Genomic DNA, 23,200 nt, shown 5'->3' with positions numbered 1-23,200 from the left:
TTTCTCTGACTGTGTAGTGCTTGGACACACAGATGTGATTCTGTATGCAGTAACAGGTACACATCATCTCTGTGCTGTTTAGCGGAGAACAGAAAAGGTCTGGCTTTTTTTTTTTATTATTTGTGCAAACTAAACTGTGAGAGAGGAAACACAGGTGGAGGAGGAGGAGGAGGAGAAGAAGAAGAAGAGGGGGTTTAAAGGAGGAGGAAAGACTCTTAGCTTCATCCCCTCAGATGCTCCACTTGACACCATGCTGCTCTGTGTGGATTTGGTCCTCAGGGGAAAATCCTTAAAATGATGGAAGACAACAAACAGCTGGCACAGAGGATTGATGGGGCCATCCAGTCTGCCAGTCAGGAAGTGACCAACCTCCGCTCCGAGCTTTCTGCCACCAGCCGCAGACTGGCAGAGCTGGGTGCCAGCAGCCCCCCTGCCTTGGAGAACCACCACCAGCACAACCACCACGATGACAGCCTCCACTACCGGGGTAAGTGTCACAGCATGTGCATGAGCACGTTTGTGTGTGCACTCATGCCCAATCTCTTGTCTCTGTGTGTGCGAGAGCGAGAACATGAACATGTGTGACTGTTTTGAGATCAACAGTGGGAAATATTCAGGGAATGTGCAGCTGGGTGACTAATATAATTCCACCGTTCCTCCTTTGAATTATTTTTCCCAAACTCCAAACCAAATAACAGTGGAAGCAGACTGGAGGGAAAGAGAACAGGAGACAGACTTAGTGTTGTCATTGGAGGGGTTGGGGTTAGAGAGCGTGGGCCAGAGCTGGTTGGGGTCTGGTTTCCCAGGCAGCAGCTGGGCTCCTCTGGGGCTGCACTCCTTCTGGCTCTGGCTCCTTCGATACTCTTTCCCTGGGTCTGGCAAGGAGTCTTAGACTGTGCTTTGGGCCCAGGAGCTGTGTGCCAACATCTCTGATGGGAGCTGGCGACACCATGGCACCATTACTTAGCTGGGGAAAAAGAAAAAGTGATGAAGGAGGAATGAGCTTTTAAACTGCAGTTTTACAGGGGCTGTTCATTGTGGCTTCATGACATACTTTCTAATTCATCCCTTGTTGTTTATTATATTTAGCTGTTGCGAGCCCAACGACTCTCGCTTTCAGTTTTTATCTTTATGCTTATTTCATTTTTGCTTCAGCCTGTGTGTAATTAAACCTTCTTACAACATATCCTGGTAAGCTTTGCTATTGCTGACATCTTGTACTCATTAATGATGAGTTTTATTGTGTTAGAAAGGAACAACAGCGTAAGGGGAAATCTTGTTGCCCCGACATGTGAACTGAACAACAAATATCACTGTTTCCGATTAAATCAATGTAACGACCAACTAGTTAGTCACTATTTAGTCAACATTACACAATATAACAGGACAGATTCAACTTTTCATTGCCTGCGTGTACTGTACAGAAAGTTTGGCTTACTGGTGGTGAAAAGGCCACAGAAGAAAAGACCTTGTGTTGCTTTGCTTTTGCCTTAGGGTATCTGTGCTCTGCATTTGACTTGGATACTTTTAGAAGCCTGTGGGTTGTTGAGATCATACCCTACACAGCAGCTTGCTGTCAGTGTCCATTAAAGGGCTCCCTGTGTTGAGTATATGGAGTTCACCAGCAGGTGATTCCTCTTATCTGCCGCTCAAGCTGATCTGTGTGAAATCTGACTTTTGAGTGCTGATGTGTTTTTTGATGCTGTTCACATCGGGCGTCGTCTCTCATTAGGATAGAAAATACTGTTCATCCACTAGATGCAATTAAAAAGAGCACTCTATTAATTTCATACGTGGTATTAACAATGTTGTCAGAGGGTTGGGCAGTTTTTAAAATACACCAGTCATCTTCAGGATGTGGTGACATGGACGTTGACCAGGCGAGGAGGATGTGGGGAAAAGATGCTGTGAAGTTGAATAATGGAAAGCGTAGGCTCGAGTGATTTTGGAAGTGAAAGTAAAACTGTGTAGGGATTTATTGTGTAATGTAAGGTCTGAAGGAGAAACAGAGATTGTTTGATGATTCAGGTTCCACTGTAAGAAAATGAAATAAGATCCAGGAAGTCTAGTTTGAATAACGGATTAATGTGTTTGGAAGCGTAACAGATGGAGAGGTTTATAATATCATGAGGAGCGTTTACACCTCACATCACAAAGGTTATCAAAGAGCAATTTAGTGTTTCACTGCCAGGGTTGCTCTGCGAAGCATTTGTTTTACATTGCAGCAATATATCAGGAATGTGCAGTTACATGTATTTAATAGCTCAGTGCTTGCTTTGCTTTTCTTTGTGCTACAGAAAAGCTATTTATTTGACAAGAATGTGGCAGAGAAGTCAATCTGAACATGAACGTGACCCTCTGTTGTTTCCATCCTGCTTTCTCTCACTCTCTGTTTTGCTCAGTGGCGGTGGTGTTAACAAGCAGCCCAACATTCCCACATTCCTGGATGTCAGGGTAGTGATGTCATACTTCCTGTTCTCAGAGGCCAGGCCCGCAGTCAGGGACAGATCAAACCAAACACAGTCACATCCAACTCCAAACTAGAAAACTAACACAGCCAAGTTGCCTTCACCTCGCCTGCGTAAAGAAGGATGAGCCCGAAAACCGCTTAGCTTAAGGATATATCTTAAGATTTTAAGTTTAAGATGATTCGTCTGAGAGATCTCACGGGTTAGGCGGTTTGGGGTGTGTGATGAGCCGGCATCAGCGTCCAGTGGCTTAGGGAGATTAAATGTTCTTTAGGTGTGCATCCCTCTCCAGGGCACACTGTTTGTTGGTCTACTTGTTGGCTCTGCCTTGTGCAGGATGAAAGCAGCCATGCAGACAAGGTTTTTAATATGCATGACCCGACTTCCTGTAAATATATTATACTGTGCCAAATTTTTGTGTGTTTCGCCTCCCTGTGGAGCTTCAATAACATCTCTGACAGATGTCGATTAAGCCTATAAACACAACACTTGCTGCTGGCCTCAACTAATCATAAGGAGCAAGACACCTAAAACTTTCATTCAGTGCAGCTGCATCTGCATCTGCATTCTCTATCTTTTAGCTTGTGTTCAGTTTGTGTATTTCTACAAAGCATATCTCGGTTACAAGACTTTTGTGTACCTTATCTTTGTTTTTGTGCAGAGTCAGTGGTTGACTAGTACAAACGACCTACCTCCTTTCGTTCAAGCCAGTGACAGTAATGTATTCACTGTTGAGGTGATGACACCCCTTACTATTGGCCCTTCTTCTTAATCCATCACGTTGATGTCAAGGCCTTGTTTAATTCATTCCTAAATGATGCTGACATTTCACCACCGAGCGACTGCATTGCTGCCATGCGTGGAGTCCGTCTAACTTACGAGGATAAAAAACACACAGTATCTATCTTGCACTCAATTTTGTCTCAGGGAACAGAAGCTGTATGAAAATATTTTGTCCTCTAAAATCAATGCGAGCTAACCCTGTGGGATATTAAATTATTTATACTGTTGGTAGATCAGCGCCCTGCAGTCAGCTGGTGAGAAAGTGCTCATCACAGACTCATGGGAATCTGCCAGTACTAATCCATAAACCTTTGTAAAACACAACCATAAGGCAGCTGTTAGTGACTCATGCAGCACTGGGACTATAGGCGTATCCCGATGACTTTTAACAAGGGGACCTATGTGCTTGACATAAAGGGAAAAAATAATTATGTATGTGTAAATGTTTTCATGTTTTGTAAGTCCAGGAGAGGTGTTGTGGAAATAGTTTTTTTCTTTCTAGAAATCAGTAATTGGTGATTGGAGCACTTCCAAGGCTTAAACAGAGATTAACCTCATCCAGTTCAATCATCAGAGCAAAAGATAAACAAATGCGTTTGACAACACCTCATTTATTGATAGAAATCCACAGAAAATAAAACCTGCTAAGAGGTCAAAAACAACCCCCAAGGAGAATTCTGGGGATAAAACTCAGAGCTTAACAGAGCTCAAAATTGTGTTGCGTGTGCTGCCAACGGCTCGTGGAAGCTAAAGATTTACGCCTTGTGATGATCAAACACGCAGCGGTTTTAATCAGTTCACCTTCAGATCAGATTTGGGGTGAGTTTTCAGTGGTAATTACAGCTACAGTGGCTGTGTTTGATTCTTATTGTTTGCTTGTAAGCTTCATCTCTGTAGTGACAGATGCAAAGTCCCATTATTTTCCCTAGTATTTATCAGCCGTATCGCAGATGAGAAGGATTTCCGAGAAACAAGTTTGAATGGCCGCACTGTGGTATTCAGCTCTGCATTGTTTCTATGGTATCAAGTCTTTGTGAAACCCTGAAATATTAAAAACTCTTTATTGTATTCAGCACTAAAAGTGCCTTGAAGTTTTTCTTTTGTTTCCTTTAGTCTTGGCCCTTAATGCTAAAGAGAACCATTGTTTGTTGAGTGTGATAAAAAAAAAAAAAACAATTCATTTTTCCCTCTTTTATGTTTCTCCAAAATATTGAAGATTATTGAAGGTATCATTAAAACTAATCTTACGAATGGGAATTAAAATTAAAAATACTTCAAGAACGAGCACTACCTCCAACTTGGCAGGACAACTAAGATACTTTTATGGATGGAGGAAAATAACGCAGCTGTAGGACACATCCCAAAGTGTACAGCGCGCTGTAAAATACTGTTGATTAAGTATTCTTAAAAGTGATTATCTTTTCTCCGTATAGAGGAGAAGCTGCACTGGCTCTAATGTGTTCTGCTGCAGAGTAACTGTGGAGAAGAATCCTCTCCCCATCTGGCCTGAGTTTGTCAGAGGCCCCGGGTCTCTCATTACTTCATCGTGAACATGAGCTGGGAACAGAGCGCCAAACTACAGAGGCAAAATCTCACCCACTTCAGCTCTTACTCTTTCTCTTCTGTAACTCTCTCAAGGGACCACCCGCCTTCCTGTTCACTGTCCACATGCAGAGAAAGCATGCAATGTGCACTAACCTTCCCTCTGTACCTCACCCCCCCCCCTACTAATATTCCCTGCCTGGCCTCGATCAGCCACGCCCTGTCTGTGGTCAATGCAGCGTGAGAGGAACTGTGTCCAAACAATAGCCAGCGAGAAGTAGCCCCTTACTCCCTGAACATTTGTCTCACTCTCTTCCTCTTCCTCACTAGACTTCCTCCAGTTAAAGAACTAATCATGGCATAGCGATGATTACCAGATGAAAATGGTGGTGCTGGTGTGTGAGGGTGGAATTGCTCTTAGGTCAGAGGAAGATGCAGACAGCAGTGATGTTCTCGAAGACAGAGACAATGACCTTAGTTAAGACTTAATAGTTACGGCTAAATTACTTGAATTTCAAATTAGGAGTTTCCGACATTAGGGACAGAAGAGGCTTTCTTAAAACTAAAATATAGATCAACACAGGTAATGTAATTACTATGCAGAATGTATAATTACATTTAGAAATTAAAAAAAAAATGCCCATGAAAACAACCCACAACAAGAAAAACATTTTTTCTCACAACAGGGGTTCTTTTTCATTAACTCTAATTTATTATGTCTTCTGTAGTTTATTTAATGTTTGTTAAGTGTATCTGCACTTAATGAGTAGAACTTATTAGTGCTTATTGGCACATTGACAACCTTTCTATATTGTAGTTGGTAATGGCCTTAAATAAAAATGGGCTCTGTGGTTATTTGTTTTGCTTTGTAATGGAATTCAAGCCTCAGTAACGAACTGACAGAGCTGTGCAGGCTGTCAGTGGGAGCAGAAGCCCTGTGGACTCAAGAAAAAGTTTCCATCCATGAATTTGGCTGCATTCGGGTGCAGGGGGGACGGCTGGGTTGCATATATCCACTTTCATGTCCATACAGGGACAGAGGAAGCTGGCCTACATTGTTCAAAAAGCTCTGAAATCTATCCAAGTTCTTGGTTCACCAAGAGGGCATGGTAGCGTGCTTTTGATTTCATGTTGCAGCATTTGTAAGAGGTCAGAGGTGACAGATAACAGCTGAGCCAAGTGTGTCATGGGCTTATTGGCAGAGGTGACAGAAGCGCCGTCTTGGACACCAGCTGGTGATGGCTGGTTTGGGTGGCAGATGGCTGCAGTGCCATCACCATGCAGCCTTTGATGTAAACTGCCACTTTGCCACTGCAAAAATATTAGGCATGCAGGTAGACTGGCACACAGGCACTGGAGCCGAACCAGCAAGATGCCAACTCTAAGGCAGGTTTCACTCCAGCAGACATTCCTCTGCACTTAAATTTTCCACCTTTATCTTAATGAAACTTCATAGAGCAAGTCAGTGAAAGCCAATTCTAGGAGAACTGAGGAGTACTTTAACCGTGACACTAAGCATTGAATTGCTTTCCGGTGTGACACTCTGCCTGTCAGATGCTATTATTCCTATCAGTGAGACTGATATGTCTCCGTATGCTTATTAGATTCATGAAAGCCAAAGTGCTCGTTTAACTGTTTTCTTCCCACTGGCTCTGGACACTCACTGATTCCAGATGATCTTTAATGGAAACGACATTTAATATGGATTTCCCATGTGTAGGTCATAGCTTAGGTTAAGAGCACATTATGACACTGCCTTTTATTGGCTTGGGAGAAACAAGAGCAATTGGCTAATGAGGATATTCCTCACTGTTATTGCTCCCTGTTATGGTACTTTTCTCCCCCATTTCCTTCACACGGGCCCCTCATCGTAACCTTGCATGCAACAAACTACTCTATAGGAAGTGACTGCACATCTTCAGCTAGCATCGTGTATTTTTCACCACATGTCAGTGTAGGGAATTCACAGTATGGACTAGATGAAGTAGTGCTTCCTGGTTTCGTGGACCTGCTGGATGTTTCATCCACATCATGTGCATCTGGAGAGGATCACTCTGTGACTCCAGGACGGGGAGGCGTGCAACAAGCAGCTCACTTAATGCTATTTCCTTTGCTGTGAATGAGGTAGTAGGCTACTGTACAAGACGTAGTAAGCTGGAATGGAGCTGTGGTGAGGTCTGATGTTGGTACAGGTTTGTGAGTAAAGCCTGACGCAGCAGACTCCCATGTGGTGGAGGATATATGCCTCCACTAATGATACACGCTGGACTCATGAGTGGAAAAAAAATCACTGCCCATCTACAATAAGACACTAATGATTACTGTTTAGTATAATTTTCCCATGTGGGTTGTTTCAAGACCACTTCCTGGGTGTTGTGGTGCCCGTTACTCAACAGGAGGCGCAGGTAATGATGCGACTTCAAGAACCCAACTCTCCTGTTGCCCCCTGTGCCTCTACTCTACACACCTTACTATTCCTTTTCACCTTAAATCATCCTAATCTCTGTTGAGTCCAAATTTCAAACAACCGCAACTCTTAGAAAGGGAGGAAGAGACAGTGAAGGAAAAGGAATCCTGGTTGCCTTCACAACGGTCTCAGCTCATCCTATTAAAATGCCTCATTGCTTTAGCAGCGGAGACTTTTTATGGCTGCTGGTACATATTGTTGCCTTGGCTGCAGTTTAAATTCATTCCCATGAGAGAACGGACTAGACACGGAGGAAAATGAGTTTTGAGGAAGTGCAGAACGCACCCCCCCCACTGTATCCAGAGGACGCAATGCGTGACATTCCAACAGGGCAGAGGATAAGCAGAGCACTTTGCTGCTTCTCAGAATCATCTTGTTCACGCAGGCGTCTCACAAGATTGATGTGCTGAAGACATCCCAAACATAGGGAGAATACTGTGCACGTAAATCTATAGATGACAAATGTTTCGAGCTTTTCCAAATGTAAATATTTGCTGGTTTTATCAGTAAAATCATGTTATTTGGGTTTTTGACTCTTGGTTGGGCAAAACTAATCATTTAAATGTCAGCTTCGGGAAATTGTGATATGATTTTTTTTTTTTCCTGATGTTTTATTGAGCAAACCAGCTAAATTAAGAAAATAATCGACAGATTAATTGGAAATGTTTTGTTAAATGGAGCAAAAGTTGATTGACACAACATGATTTTCCTGCTTTTTTTTGCTGTTTTGTGCCCTTTTGTACAGTGAATTGGTCACAATAAACAAGCAACTGAAAGCTGTCGTTTTGGGATTTTGTGATAGACATTTAATTATTTTTTGACATTTTGTTGACTTTTTCTTGAGATGGCCAATTTCACCAACAATAAAACTATATTAATCAATAATATTATAAATGATTTGTTGCCAGCTTAGTGAAAATATGCATTATGTCTGCATGTATCCACAACACACCTATTTACTTTCTAGACTGTCGAAGGATATTAAACTGTTTGGGTTTGCACTTTTTGAATTTTTCATTAGAGAGGACACAGATTTCACAGATTATATTACTACAGTACACAAACCATGGCACTAAAGTTTGAAAGGAGCTGACTACACTTTGGTTCTGTCTGTCTGCCGTAAAACGTCTTTTTGTCTTTGTTATTCTGTTAATTTCATCCATTTTTAGCACAAATATCTGTGGTTTATTTTGTCATGTTCCCTTTTAGGTAAAAACCATTAGCAAATTATTAATAAACACCACACCATTACATTTGAATGTTGTTGTTGACGCACCACCATTGGCTCTCTCAGCCCCCCTGAAATGCTGATATCATGCATGTAAGTGGCTCCATCCCTGAATTATTTTTGCTCTGCAGCCTGAAGGCATTACTGCTGAAAGCTCTCTGTTTTCTCTTGCTGAGGAGGTTCTACACAAATATTTATCAGGTCGCCAATTACTGTAGCCTGGGTGCTCAGGCATAGACACGCACAAACACACTGTACCTTTGTTGAGATGGCTGTGTATATGAATTCCTGTAAATTTGTTTATTGTTTGCAATAACCGTTTGGCTATATTTTGACTCAAACCAGATGGGCTCCACCAATATCCCAGGACTCAGGGCCCCATTTCTCAAAACGTACGTGTTGTTAGAAGCATGATTGTGCTTTCCTATTTGTAAAGAATTCGAGGAGGTATCACCAAGCCTCTTACAGTTTCACATAGCAGACCGTCAGATCCATATACGGGGAGATGGCTTTCTTCTTCTGAAAAGAATTTCAACCTAATTTTTTCACATAAAGGGATTTGATTACTTACAACATTTTAATCTCCAATGGACATGAAGTAATTAAACCTATTGTTCATTTTTAAAATTAGGATATGTCCGCATCCTCAATTAAAACAAACACAATGGAAATGTAAGTCAATATATATTTATGCATAGGCCATGGGCCATTTGGTTCAGAATTATGCAAATTGCACTGAAAATAGAAATTAAACAATCACCAGTTTCTACTCTATGCAGATTTAAGTTAGAGCTCTACACTATCTAGTTCCCATTATAACTAATAGGGTAAAACAAGAATGTAGAAAGCTGTGTTAATATTCCCAGCAGGCTACTGCTGAGTTAGACTCGTCATTTGTATCAACATTATTTCAGTTTTCATGCATAGAAATAAGACAAATTAATCTGCATGACTCCACGCTGCAGCGATTCATGAATTCACTTATTGATTGAATTGTGCTTTATGACACTTTCTCATTTGATTGGTTGGGGTTATACTTTGATTTTTTATATTAAAAAGTTCTGTTCTCTTTTGTTTATCATATAAAAATGCTTTGTATAGTATTACTCACTGATGCTTGTTGACCTTGTACGTATATTACTACAGGCTCTCCCTGCTACAACTGCTCTATTGTATCGTACAGGCTAATTGTCTGCTAAATGTTTTACCACCTACATCATCATGTCCTCAAACTTTTTATGATGTGTGATGATATTCAATATACAATAGTAGTTAATTTAAGTAAAAAGTGAAACTCATAGAATATGAGTTCATATTCATGTTTAGACACAGGCAACACTTATTACTTTCACACAGTCTAATGCAACAGCACTGCAACACTTCATTGGACGTTGTAGCTGTAGTTACTGTATATCAAGAGGTGTTTCTAATATTTAATCTGTCATTAGCAACACACCCGGGGTGGATAAAATAAGAAATACTTTATATCCTCTTTGCCTTTTGCCAAAGCAGTGCCTACAGTAGCAGATGAATTTGATCCTGCATGTCTTATGATCTCCATCCCCCCAGATTGTAGAACAGGCTGTCTATTAAAATTTGTTGTCTCAAACCCAAGCTGATACAATCCAATCAATGTTGCCAGGACTGTTCTCTCAGGTTTGACAAAACTCCTCCAAAGCCTCCGAACAACATGCTGACTAGTGCTCCTTGTGAGTGGTAAACTCACTTTGACATGTAAAAGTAGTGGATTGTCTGTGTCACTGCTGTCGTCCTTTCTACTACTCCCTGCTCTGTCATTGGGTATTTGTGCTGCGGCCACTCTCTGGTATCAGCGCTCTCATAGTTGGGCTGACAGCTCCAGCGGCTGGATGTAAGCGATGGCATCGTCTGTTCTGGCCGCCCAACAATGAGTTCCATTCAACATGGCCGCCTTTACTTAAAGTTGTGTGGTTTTTTTTTTGAAGGGGGGTTTCAGATTCAGGGGTTTCCCACAGACACTCCTAATTAACCACGGCAAGAGGCTCAGCTACTCCCTCTGTCCAGGAATGTGCTTCCAAACCCTGAACTATGCGTCTGTTCCATTCCTGCTTTAAGACACTAATGAGAGCAAAGCATTGTATTTTACAGTATCACACAATATATTTTTCTGTTGTGAAGCGACAGAAGCCACCCACCATAGCTGCTTGAGTGTTTTACTAAGCTGAGTTTACCTGTGGGTCGAGTCTAAGGGGGGGTAGTAGTGCTATGATACATTTTTTATGGCTATTGTGTGTCAGCTGAGTCAGGCTCTATTACTTTACTTTTATGAGGTTAATATGTGCCACAGGGCTGCAGAACGCCTGCTGCTTTGTCAAAGGACTGGTCTGAAAAAGAGGAGCTGGGTTATGTGTAATTTACCGTTCACACTGAGGCACTGAAGCAAAAACTAGTAAAGAAAATGTGAGGAAAGGTAAAGGGATAAATATTGAAGGTGATCAAGAAAGGAGAGCAGTTTCAAACCTGGCTCTGGTAATAGACCTCGTTCGCTGCTGAATTGATTTTGAGGTCAGTCCATAAAGCACGGTGCTTCAGCACTGTACTAACAGTGGCATTATTATGGTGTTATTAGTGCAGAGGGGGAGGCTGCAAGAAAGGAGAGGCTGTGGGAGTAATTTACAGGTGTATCAAACACGACTGCTGTTCCAGAAAGAGAGAAAAGCTGAGGTGGTGCTCTGAGCACTTCTGCCACACCACTGTTAGCCAAAACGTGTCAGTGGTACCTGAACAGCATGTATCAGGTTTCTTTCTTGTGCTTCTCACAGGTTCATATTTTGCATCCACATGTCTCCTTTTTGCTCTCACATCAGAGAACGATGCATGTAGAGCCACAGGGACGACTGTGGCTCAGAAGGTAAAGTAGGTCATCCACTAATCTGTGGATGTCATGCCCAAGTGTTCTTAAACAGTAACTAGAAAGTTATCAAAACCAGTATTGCTATGAAATCATTTCAATGTACATTTTACTCCACGGCAGTTACTTATTTCTACTTCTTAGCATTTTGACATTGACTTTGTTTTGCACAACATGACTGCCTTTCTCATTCTTTTCCTACAAAAAGCAATTGTTGAACATGTCTGCAAATCTGCAAATGATTAAGTACAGTTGTCTGCAATCTGATTAATTGCTCCTCACTTAAACAGTCTTACATTTCAAAACACTTCTTCATGTTAGTTCATGCAAATTGTCAAAATATTGTCAAGCTCTCGGTTATGAATTCAGAAAGTATTCACACCCTTTTACTTTGTGCACATTTTAATGCTTTGTAAATTTATTTTGAAATATAAAAAAAAGATGTGGGGGGAAAAAAGCAATTTCATACCATCATACAGCAGTTCTCCTCCTGCTGTATTGCCAGGGAGAATATGAGGTGGATGAAAAATCTGTGAGGAAACAGTGACAGGAGCGACATGATGTGCGATGAATCAAGTCTGTATACTGTCATTTTGTGTTACTATACCATACACACAGTTCTAGCATTCGATTTGAACAGGGTTGAATCATTTATTGACATAAAGTCTGGCTTTAGAAAGATGCTCTAAAGGTTTTGGGTGAAGTGTATCCCATTTTACCCTTCCTTTGGCTGCTCCACCTGGACTTAATTAGAGATCCTGATATTCACTGTAGAGTTCAAGTGACCATTAATTCCTGTTAATCAATGCCGTTTTTTTCTTATTAGTTGGGTTTTGACCTTTCAACAAGTTAACACAAGCCCATGAGAGATTTAATTGTGCTCACACTGTGCTGCCTTTATGAATAAATGAAAAGATATGCAAGTACCTGGAGTTGGAGCGCTGTACAGTAATTATTAAGGTTGGTTTCCCTTTTAATAGACCTATAGGAGCATGTAATGCTAATTATAAGTCCTTTTCTGAAACGGAAATGATCACAAGTTTTTTATGGTGCACATTCTTCTTCCCTCAAGCTGTTGCACTGGAACAATCTCTCTTTCTTAGCTTTCACCAGCCCCAGTACAGCCATGTGGGGAATTCCAACCAGCCCAGTGCTGAGTCAAAATGAACGCTGAAATTACAGCTTATTTCTAAGAGGTTTACAGTTACATGGTTTGTAGCGTGTTGCAAGAGGGAATGTGGGAATTCTGATCATTCCAGTTATGTCATCCATCTCACAACAGATAAACTGTTTGGACAGCTCAAGCAAGACCAGACACACACTCTCGCTGTGACATGAGTTCGATTTTTGGCTCTTTGTTTTATTGTTCTGTGTTCCAGCAGAAAGGGGAAAAGAGAAGCAAGGCCTTTTGTCAGTCTCTGTGCATTTATAAATGTTGTTTTCATTTGGTGCTGTAGGGTATTTCCATATTTCACATTCTATTCTCCTGAGTTCATGAACACTCTCTTGATCATTTTTTCTTTCTTTATACTGACTATAACTTTAACTGTGACCTATGTCCAAACTGATTTAGAGTCATTCACAGACAATGATGCTGTTCTCTGTCAGTCTGCTGATGGGGGGGATATTTTTAGTTGCTGCTTCTATTTCATTGTCTATCTGAGAGCAAAGAAGAGTGAAAAACTAACAGATACACTAGGGTATGCTGTATACGGAGCACAGTTAAGAAACTGTATAAAATAGACAAGATCATTTGAAAGGGTAAAACTCTGAGATTCTCAACAGACCAATGGGCTGTGGTGTGAAGAACAGCAGAACACAGTGAGAGGCAGGTAATAAGTGTGTGGTAATATACCTCCAGACCTTAATTGGTTTGAATGAGCAGGATGGAGAGGCTCCTCCATCAGGCCGGGGATGAGCAGGCTGTCAGGTGACAGGCTGTGGAGAGGAACTAATTGGTTCTCTCCTCCAGACATGGCTCCTGTCTTTCCTTGTGGAGATGACAGAAACCTTGGCTACGTGCTTGGCTGAGTGGGTTGCTACAAACATAAAGCCCCTTTGTTTAGATCCTTACCTGGTTAGTTAGAAACTGTGTTTACATAGAAAAAAAACAGACTTCACTAAGTTTCATGTACAGTAAATGAAATTGTCACTCATTTTTGATATATTAACTATGAGGTCGTCTATATTATGGACAGCAACTTAGACTCAGACTTAGACTTAGAAAACGGCTTTTTTTTTCTGCTGAAGATTTTGTGTTCTCACTGCCAACAATTTATGTATGGAACTGTTGAATGAGGATTATGAGGCAATTTAAATGACATATATACAGTATATACATATAGGCATTTTCTGATATGAAACCCCTATTGAGAGGATGAGTTTCTGTGATATACCTATGACAAGAATGGGACATATATGCGGTCACATTGACCTTTGGACATCAAATTCTAATAAGTTCATCCTCGACCCAAATTGCCAATTTCTCCTAGAATTGAAGAAATTGCCTCAAGGTGTTCCTGAGACGTCACATTCACGATGAACATGAGCTGACTGTGACCTTGACCGTTGGCCACCAAAATCTAAACAGCTCCAGGAAGTCCAAGTGGACAGGCTCCAAATAATGTTTCTTAGATATCATGTTCAGCCAACACAAAAACAGAATAATAACACAGTGAACATTAAGAAACCATTGTGGTCATGCCTTTACAACATACCATTTATTGTTGATTGGGTGTCCAGTGGTTGTGTGAACGATTTGTTTTGGGTCACTTGCTCAAATGAGTGATACTGTTGTTCTTCTTGGAACAATCTCAAAGTATCACTTGCAGCGGCAGTGCTGAAATGTCATTTGAAGTGTAAATGATGAATGAAGTTGGAAGTATAAGCTGAAAAAAAAACAAAAAAACGAGAGCCAGTTACATATCGAAACCAAAATAAATATGTCAATGGGGCAGTCATGTGCAAGCTGACATGAAGCGGTCATTTGTAAAAACAGATATCTGCATTTTTGTAAATGTTTATTTTGTACATGTTTATTTTGCACATTATTGAAAACTTTTTGCTGTTGTTGCAAAAACAGATACTTCTACATCTACTGTACGTTAATTAGCACCTTTACAAGATGATGCTACATACAGCTCGACTGCAAAACCCCTGAACAGGGAGGTGTCAGTGTTTCAACCTGCAGTGTATCTTCAGAGACCTCAGCTAAAGACAAGCTGACTGTAAACACATGACGTTATTACAGTCTATGCCATTTAGTATTCAATGTTTCAATGCTTAATATTTCAGAATTAATCATTCTTTGTAGAATAAAACATCCAGTTTATCCTTTTGTACTTTAAGGGGGGTTCTTCCTACCACTGTGATGTCCTTTTGTCACTATTATGCGAATTCATTTCCGACTTCAATTCCTTTTATTCTGAAGGTGAAAACATCACAGCCGTGTCTTAATTATCCATTTAGAAGATGACTATAAGCTAAAATTATACTAAAAATCAGTTCCAGATTGCACGTCACTGAGTGAGCAGACATTGCCTCCTCACTGTCCTGTATTACTGGTAAGTGTGAAGACAGATGTTGAATGAGGTACTGTACTTGGTAGGAGTTCTGCTCTGTGCCACAATGAGACTTATGGGACTCATTGGTCTGTATCATCAGTGATATAGTCTGGCTGGAAGTTTTCATGACAAAAAGCTATGAAAGGAGTTGATGTGCATTTGAAAGAAAAAGAAATAAACCAGTGAAGGCTGCTGGTTTGTCATTCTAAAAAAGTCTAAGACAGTTGGAGCGTGTCCAGAGAAAATGTCCAGAAGAATAATGATAAACATAAATACGAGACAGCGAGTGTGCATCGCTGACGGAGAGCACACTAGTCATGATGGATATAACTATACAGTGCGCCTGTTCTGTAAACAAGGAGACTTACAGTATATTTCACAGTGTTACAGCATTTTAGCAACACATTATGTTGATTCATCTGATTTCTGCAGAGAGCTGCTTAAGTTCTCTCAGGGGAGACGGCATATTGACGTCACTTTATTTCTGCCATGGGTGTGAGGTCCTGAAGTGCCTGTTAATTTGTACGCTGGGTCTGCAGTGGCAAGACTGGCCATTTTTCATGCTCAGATGTGCTCTTGGTATTAGCAGACGTGGAGACACTGACTCCATCGTACTGTATGTTCCAAGTAGAGTGGATGCAATCCTTTAATACTGCTGATATCAAAGGATTACACCAAAATTGTCTCAGGCCTTACATATGTCTCTGTGTCACTATCAGGTATTAGCTTTCTAATACTGTCTACTTTGGCTGTCTGATTACACAGCTGGAGGGTGAAGGTCCCAGCTTAGGAATGACTGTAAGCCCGCAGTGCATCAGTGTCTTTGACCTCATGCTCCATCTGCCGTACTGGGATTGCTGGTGAAGTGGGATGCAGTATGTGGTGAGGGGTTTGGTTAGACCAGCAGGGGGTGGACAAGACCTTCTCGTGGTTAAGGTAAGCTTAACTATAAGTTTGTAAGTTTGGTAGGTAGGAGATAAAAATGATGGGTGGGTGTGGACTGATGCTTATGGTAATCTGCATACCATCCCTTGTCTGGAATCCTCAGAGCAGTAAGCTGCTGTGGCACCAGCCACAAGAACATTGAGAGTGAAAGAGAAAACATAAAGGATAGATATGGATTTTTCTTTCATGCTGAGGGCTGAGAGTGGTCCAAGGCCTGGCTGTGTACCATGGGAACTACATGGAGCTGAGATGAGTGGAGGTACTGTACAGCAATGCGTTACAGTTTGGGTCAGGGATCATGCACCAGCTGCTGTCATAGCTTCTCCACCTCTGACCTCTGTAAGTGCAGAGCAGTAGCTTTTGATTATGAAACTGTAGCCTTGCAAGGAGACATGCATAGATGTGCACATACCATGCTGTCATTTAACCTTGTCATCAGCAAAATGTGGACATCTGATACCAAAAGTCTCTTTGTACGGGATCGTGTTCGTCTGTATGCATGTTTGCATATGTGCAGTATGTGTATGTGTCGGTGTCAGTATGGGCGAATGCATGCGATTGGATGACACTTTTCAATTTAGTTAGGTTTATGCCAGACACACAATGAAGCAGAAGGTGGATGAGTGTGAATCATTATGTGGTGCTGCTCACGACAGACTGATACAATAAATGAGGAGCCTTCTGAGTTTGTTTGCTTTCCTCTATTTTCTATTAATATGGACCAAAAAATGCAATGCAGCAGTTAGGTGAACATACGCCATCAATTATTTTGACTGTGTCGCCTACGTAAGTTGTCCTGTTCTAGCGAACTGGTTTAAGTTTTTCTAATGCGTTTGGTGGCTTTGCCATTTCCTGACATTTCTAAGCACAAAATTAACCTGTTTAGCCTGAGTCCTAACAGGAGCCAGCTGCTCTGACATTTCTAGGCCACGATCAGGTATGGAGATGAAAGATGTTTAATTTAAGAAAGGCCAACCACCCACTGACTTTGTTATTTTAGAGCACTTAGGTATTGAAGAGACATGAGGAGTTTAAGCAGATTCAGTTTTATCCTTTAAAATGTTGCGGCCCAGGTAGATATGGCTAGATTTGTCTGTATTAAGGTTTTTGCTCTTTTACATTTATTCTAAAGTAAAAGCCATTATACTATACAGACTACAGTGTGGTGTCTACAATGTCTTTATTTTATTTCTTGTTCTTTTCAAAAGCTGTGATAGGATTCATTATTTCACCTACAGTATAATATTTAAAACTATGCCCTGCTCAGGTTTAGTGATAGTGATTTCTTACCCTTGATTGAAACTCATATGTAGGCACATCGTGTCTAATCATCAGCCAGTATAGGTTAGAGGATTAAAACTACTCAGATGTTGTAATTAAAGCAGTTAAATCATGTACAAATACTTCACATTTTTGCTTGAGAACAGTGCTTCCACCACATTAAATATATGGCACATGCTATATAAAAACATTTCTTTTTATTTTCTGTGTTTTAAGCAAAAACGCCTAATTCCACTATTAAATACTGCAGGGAACTCTGCAGCTATCAGATATGTATTTATTCTGTGTTGTATTCTCTACAGTAATAAAAAATTGGAAATAATCTTGAAGCTATTACTTACATTACAACAAAAAACAAGACTGTAGCCATAAAAAAATGTTATTAATATGGATTTTATGTGTGATTCTTAATTATATCTGATGAAGAATAAATGTGTGATCTTGATCTAGTTGGCTGTTGTTAGTTTGTGGAGTTTAATGAGAGTTGGGAGTTGCGTTAGATGACCTTGAGTTCTTGACTTTTAATACCTCACATCAATCATTGTGTGGTTTTGCTTCTACACTGTACTCATCACTCACGCTGTATTATTCAAAGACACTACTTTCACTGACATTAACATTTTCTTAAGATAGAGGGTTAAAGTTTAAGCCAAAGGTTGTCAGCAACAGCGGCAACGTCTGTAAAACTTAATTCCAAGTAGCAACTGTGTGGCTGTGAGATCAACGCTCCAAGTTGCTGGTTGTAAGGTTGCTAAAGGCTTTCAGTCAGTCTAAGAAAATATACATTTACACATAAATCTTTTTTTTTCATTTGGTGGAGATAAAAGGAAAATAAAAGATGAGATTCAATAAAATGGAAATAAACTGTTACATTTACTGGTTCATTAATTATGGGATGAAAAGACATGTTTTGACACAATCCTTCTTAGACTTATAACCTCAGTATTGAAGTCCTTGCTACGACCATGCTTGCAGATGATTTTGAAGCTTGGTACTTTGTCCTTGGGTGGTTTCTGTGAAGTCACTTAGCACATAATTGTGACGATTTGCTACCACGCCCAGTTGATAAGAGGACTCGACAACACAACGATTGGTTAAACAAAGGTTTATTCTAGGGGGCTCAGGAGACAAGAAGGGAGAACAGAACTAAACACAGACTGAGGGGAACCAGGAGCCGTGTAATGCAAGTGAAAAACCAAAACGGGTTGGGTGCAAGAATAGGACAATGTTCAGGTCCAGGTCCAGGGAGATGGACAAAGACACCAGACAAGAGAAAGACAGGGATAACGACAGAAGGGACAAAAGAGAGACAGTGAGAGCAGGAACAGGAAGATAGTAGAAATGGGACAAGGACACTCAGGGATGTAAGAATAATAAGCGTTAGCTGTGGATGTTAGTGATGATACTGTTCCTGACATTCTTGAGTCATGAAGCACTTATTTTTTTATTTTTTTATCTTATTGTGTGTGAATGTTTGTTTTGTGTAAATTCCATTTAAATTTCATTTCATAGTTTTCACTGCTGTAAAAGTTATAAAGTAATCTGCCACTCTACACAAGAGTAAGTAACATTTTCTGCAGACAAAGCTCACACAAATAAAATTAAATTTGATCTCCTCTGTCGTAGTAGCAGTTTCTTTGGCTCTTTAAAGAGTCAAAGAAAGTGAAAAAATGGTTATTGCTTTGGCCAGATGCTCAGCAGTGTCTTGGGAGGTCTGTCGGCAGAAAAGTGTTACAAATAGGAAACAAAATGGTGTCACAGGAATCGGAGCTGACTATTTGTTAATTAACCAGACAACACTGTGGAGGAAGAAGGAACTGCTGACACTCTCCAGTCAATCCAGTCCCATCCACTGAGAGTACACTGCCTCAGGGAGCCACAGGAACAGAAAACTGTAATGTGACAATGGTGGCTCTGTCATGCTGATACTCTGCAGAGGTCTCTGCATTGTGTTGTGATGATTTGTGGAAAACAAAAATGAATAGGATTGCGATTTCTTGCATGCTTTCTCTTTGTCTTTCTGGTCTTCTTCTTTGACTATGTTCGAGTTTTCCTGACTTTATGGCTCTCTGTTACAGGCTGCCCTGCAGGGCGCCAGCAGCATGCATCTCTGAACCTCTCTGTTCCTATTACTGCAGTTAGTCTCCTGGGAAGAAAGAATCGAACGCGTGGTGATCAGTGACGCAGAACTGGGGGCGGGGGAGAGCGAGAGATGGAGACAATAGAGAATAGAAAGAGAGAACTGCAGGAGTTACAGGGGCAAGAGAAGAATCTTAATAATCATGAGGAAAAAACTCCTAAGAGAGCAAGAACTAGATGAGTTGAGGGATTTGGGGGTTTAAAACTTGTAGAGGAAGCTGACGGATGAAGGAGGATGCAGGCAAAGAGGGCAGTGCGGGAAAGGAGAAGCCTGTCTGCACAACTGCAGTGATGGTGGCGACACATTGTATAGAAAGGCAACTGTGGTTTGGCAACATAGGCAACTGGCCAGAGACGACTGTCTGTACGCTCACATCCTACTGTGAATGGCAACATCATAGGAATACAACACAATTACTCTTACAGACTATATTCTTCATATTTTATAAATGTCATCTAATGAAATTTCATACCATGTTTTCATCTTCAACACTGCCTTGCATCAGACCCCTGTCCTGACACCCGCCGAGGAGGTTGTGCTGTCTTTTACTGAGACATAGTTTCATCAGGCAGCAATACTTTCAACTTGGACATACAAGTTTTATATTAGGTTATTTCAGTTTTCTTCATATTTTCATCTCTCGCGAATGACGTGCTGCCGGCTCATAGATTGCTTTCCTCCTTGCACTCCACTGCTGTTGGTGAAAGTTGACCTTTCTCCCTAATGAGATCTCTGTTTCCACGGTGGGTAAATGATATTAGCTAACATGAAACTGGTGTTCCCTACTTTGTAGATGCCATTTAATCCCACTGATGATGTAGTGATATTTATAAGACACCCATTCGTGAGTATTTACTAAGAAATTAATTAGTAACTACTATATAATGAAAAATCAAGAACTGTGTATAACTCACACTGTTGTAGGTGGGGAAAAATGAGACAGGAGGTAAAATGAGGAATTACTGGGACATGTATTCCTGCTGGTATTGTCACAAAATTTAGACCTATTTGCTTACAATATAATGAGATAAAATCTACTTTGTACAATTCAATTACAGCAAATAATAGAATGGCATTTAAGAGATTTAAAGCCCTGTGCAGCCCCATGGTTAAACCTCTGTTAAAGTTAAAAGGTGGGTAAAGATGTGTATGCTGGGAATTATGCAAAATCTCCAACTGCAATAAGAATAATTTACCCTCCTCATTATAAATGTGCCTAAAACGAATGAATGCAGAGATGTTAGTAGAGAAAATGAGCACATTATGTCTTTCAATCAATTTCATGACCTTTAATCATCGTTCAAAATAACCACACGTGTTAGCTGCAGGTACGGAAAACGTCAGTAACTGGAGGTGTGAACTAAATTATGCGAAGAGGGAAAAAAAAGTTATGGCATGTGCATGTTGCACTTTAGTTAGGTTTATAAAACTTACCTGAGAAGCTAATTGGCGCTTCCACTGCTTTCCCACTAATTACAGTCTCATGAATGCTGATGAAGAGTAGAGGTTAGATATTCAGTGTGGATGCACTGCTACACAGCAACTTGCCTCTTCACTGATCTCTGATGCATTAGGAAAAGAGTAAGTGGTCAACTTCCTACTCGTTACTGGGACACATAAGTCATTCTGAGCGGTGCAAAAAGCTGATTCAGGTTTTATAGACCTGTAAGATATTGCAAGGAGAAGGCAATGACCTTAAAGGCTTTAGCATCTATTGTAACACTAGCTGTGAATAGAAGTCATGGCGTGGCTCCCTCACTGGGTCATTTTTCATTTACTGAATTTTTCACCATTACTGTAAAACTTTCCACTACAATGGGTAATCCATCACCTCAGCGAAGGGACATAGTTCTTTGTGATTTTTTTTTTTCCTTTAAGGATAACAGAATTACTTACTATTTGTCATCCGTCCCTTTTCTGTCAAAGCTTATTATGTAATTTTATGTAAAGAGCAGTGTTATGGGAAATGATCAGTGGGATTGCACTGAAGTACTGAACATGCACATAATGCATAAAGGATTTCTACATTTATCTGAAGCCTTTTTGCATCTCTGACCAAGTCTGAGTTGAGTGTTTTGGACAAACTCTCCATTCCAAAGCCATCATGTCACAAATAGTTTTATTATTAGTAATATTATTACAAATTATATATAATAGTATAATAATATATAATAGTTTTATAGTAAAAGTAATACATTTTCCAGGCATTGATTATCAAGGATACACTGTACAGTTTGTTTACTTTTTTGCCATGTTATCTTCACTCTTCTTATTCTCATGATATAAAACTCTCTTATTGGAGTAATTTATAAACTGATTAGTTTTGGTGGTCAAAATTAAAGATCATAGTGACCTCACCTTTATCTAATCTGTGTGAACTGATACGTCAGAAATGCACTGAGGCAGTTTCTTTTAATTTGCCCCAGTTTATTTTAATTTGCCCACTTGGACTGATGATGATGAACTGCTTAGATTTTGGTGACCAAAGATCAAATACTTCATATACTGTATGTTTCATTCTCATCAATGCCATATCTCAAAAACACCTGGAAGGAATTTCATTACAACTGGCACAAACATCCACTAAATAAATAAATAAACCTATTAGAATATGTGTCTGGACAGACATACATGTGAACTACAACGTCACAGGTTAGTGGAGCCAAACAACCACAATGCGGTAATTATCCTTCTGGGGTGTGACCTATCCCATATCCTATACCATTGTTTCTAAAAGTAGAATGTAAAACATTCAAATGCTCAGCCCCCCACCCATTTTCTGCTCCTTGTTTAATAGCATATTGTGGTGGCTGTAGCATGAGCAAGGTAGCTCAGACGTCCTTCTTCCCAGCAGCAATTTTCCTTCCCCTCCTGGTGGACTTTCTGCACTGATTGTCATGTAATAAAAATGCAAATAATCACAAAACATATACAATAAATCACTTGGTATCTTTTCCCTCTCTGATCACTTGTGCCTCTGTTCGAGAGGTTTATTAGAGTGGTTTGGACAGTGGAGTTACATAACTGCTGGAATTCAGACGTACACATTAACTTTTGCCTCATTCTTGTCTGCTATAAAAATAGCTTGTGTACTTATCATACTTATAACCATAACATATTGTTGACTACATGGGTTTGTGCTGTCAGCAACACTACTTGAGAATGCACCTGTCTTTGGGATGAGCTGATCGGATGAGATTGCTTTGTTATTTGTGTGGTTGCACACTTGTGTTGCATAAGCTTATGAGCTTATTTAATGTTTTTGTAGTTTCCTTTGTTTTGATGTAGAGCGCAGAAAAGCCCAAACGGATCTGAATCAGATATTCATGTATTTGTTACTCTTGCTGGTAAAAATGCAACCTAGTTTGTTTTAATACCAAATCATCTTTTATTTAAGCTGTTTTACTTGGAGAATTCACAGGATGGTTGTGTGTCACAAAGGTTTCAGTGCGTGTAATATATTTACTTTTTAGACTCCATGAATCATTGTCTCTGCCAGTGAGAGGATCATCACGGCAGTAGTACAAATTTTGACTAATAGCGCTAGACTTTGTTTTTGGTTCCTAGATAGCAGACGAGCACTTGTGGCTTTTCTTTTTTTGTATTATGCTTGATGCCAGAAACACAGCATGACTTTCTGTTTCTCGTCTGTGCTTTTCTACTGCAATTAGCAACTATAATAGACGGTAGTGGCAACTCTAACAGGCGGGTACTATTATTATATAACAAAAACAAGATATGTCACACCACAACACCATCAGATTAATAAAACATGTTTCCATCTGATTTAACTGTTATTTTTGCTCCAACAAATATATGGTTGTTGATTTGAGTCGAGCTTTTTTCTGCATTGAGTTGTTGTACATTGCAGATGATATACAATTCTGTTTGAA

General features: G+C 40.2%; 1 protein-coding gene across 1 annotated transcript in view; it reads left to right on the top strand.

Moving 5' to 3' along the window:
- LOC113153890 (kazrin-like) overlaps positions 1-23,200 on the top strand; it is a 65,793-nt gene that overhangs the window by 19,219 nt on the left and 23,374 nt on the right. The window contains exon 2 of the mRNA XM_026347776.1: positions 280-487. Within this exon, the coding sequence (XP_026203561.1) occupies positions 280-487 (208 nt within the window). The remainder of the gene's footprint in view (positions 1-279; positions 488-23,200) is intronic.

Source organism: Anabas testudineus, chromosome 5, assembly GCF_900324465.2.
Source record: "Anabas testudineus chromosome 5, fAnaTes1.2, whole genome shotgun sequence".
Classification (NCBI taxonomy): Eukaryota; Metazoa; Chordata; class Actinopteri; order Anabantiformes; family Anabantidae; genus Anabas; species Anabas testudineus.
This window is presented reverse-complemented; position numbering and strand designations above follow the sequence as displayed.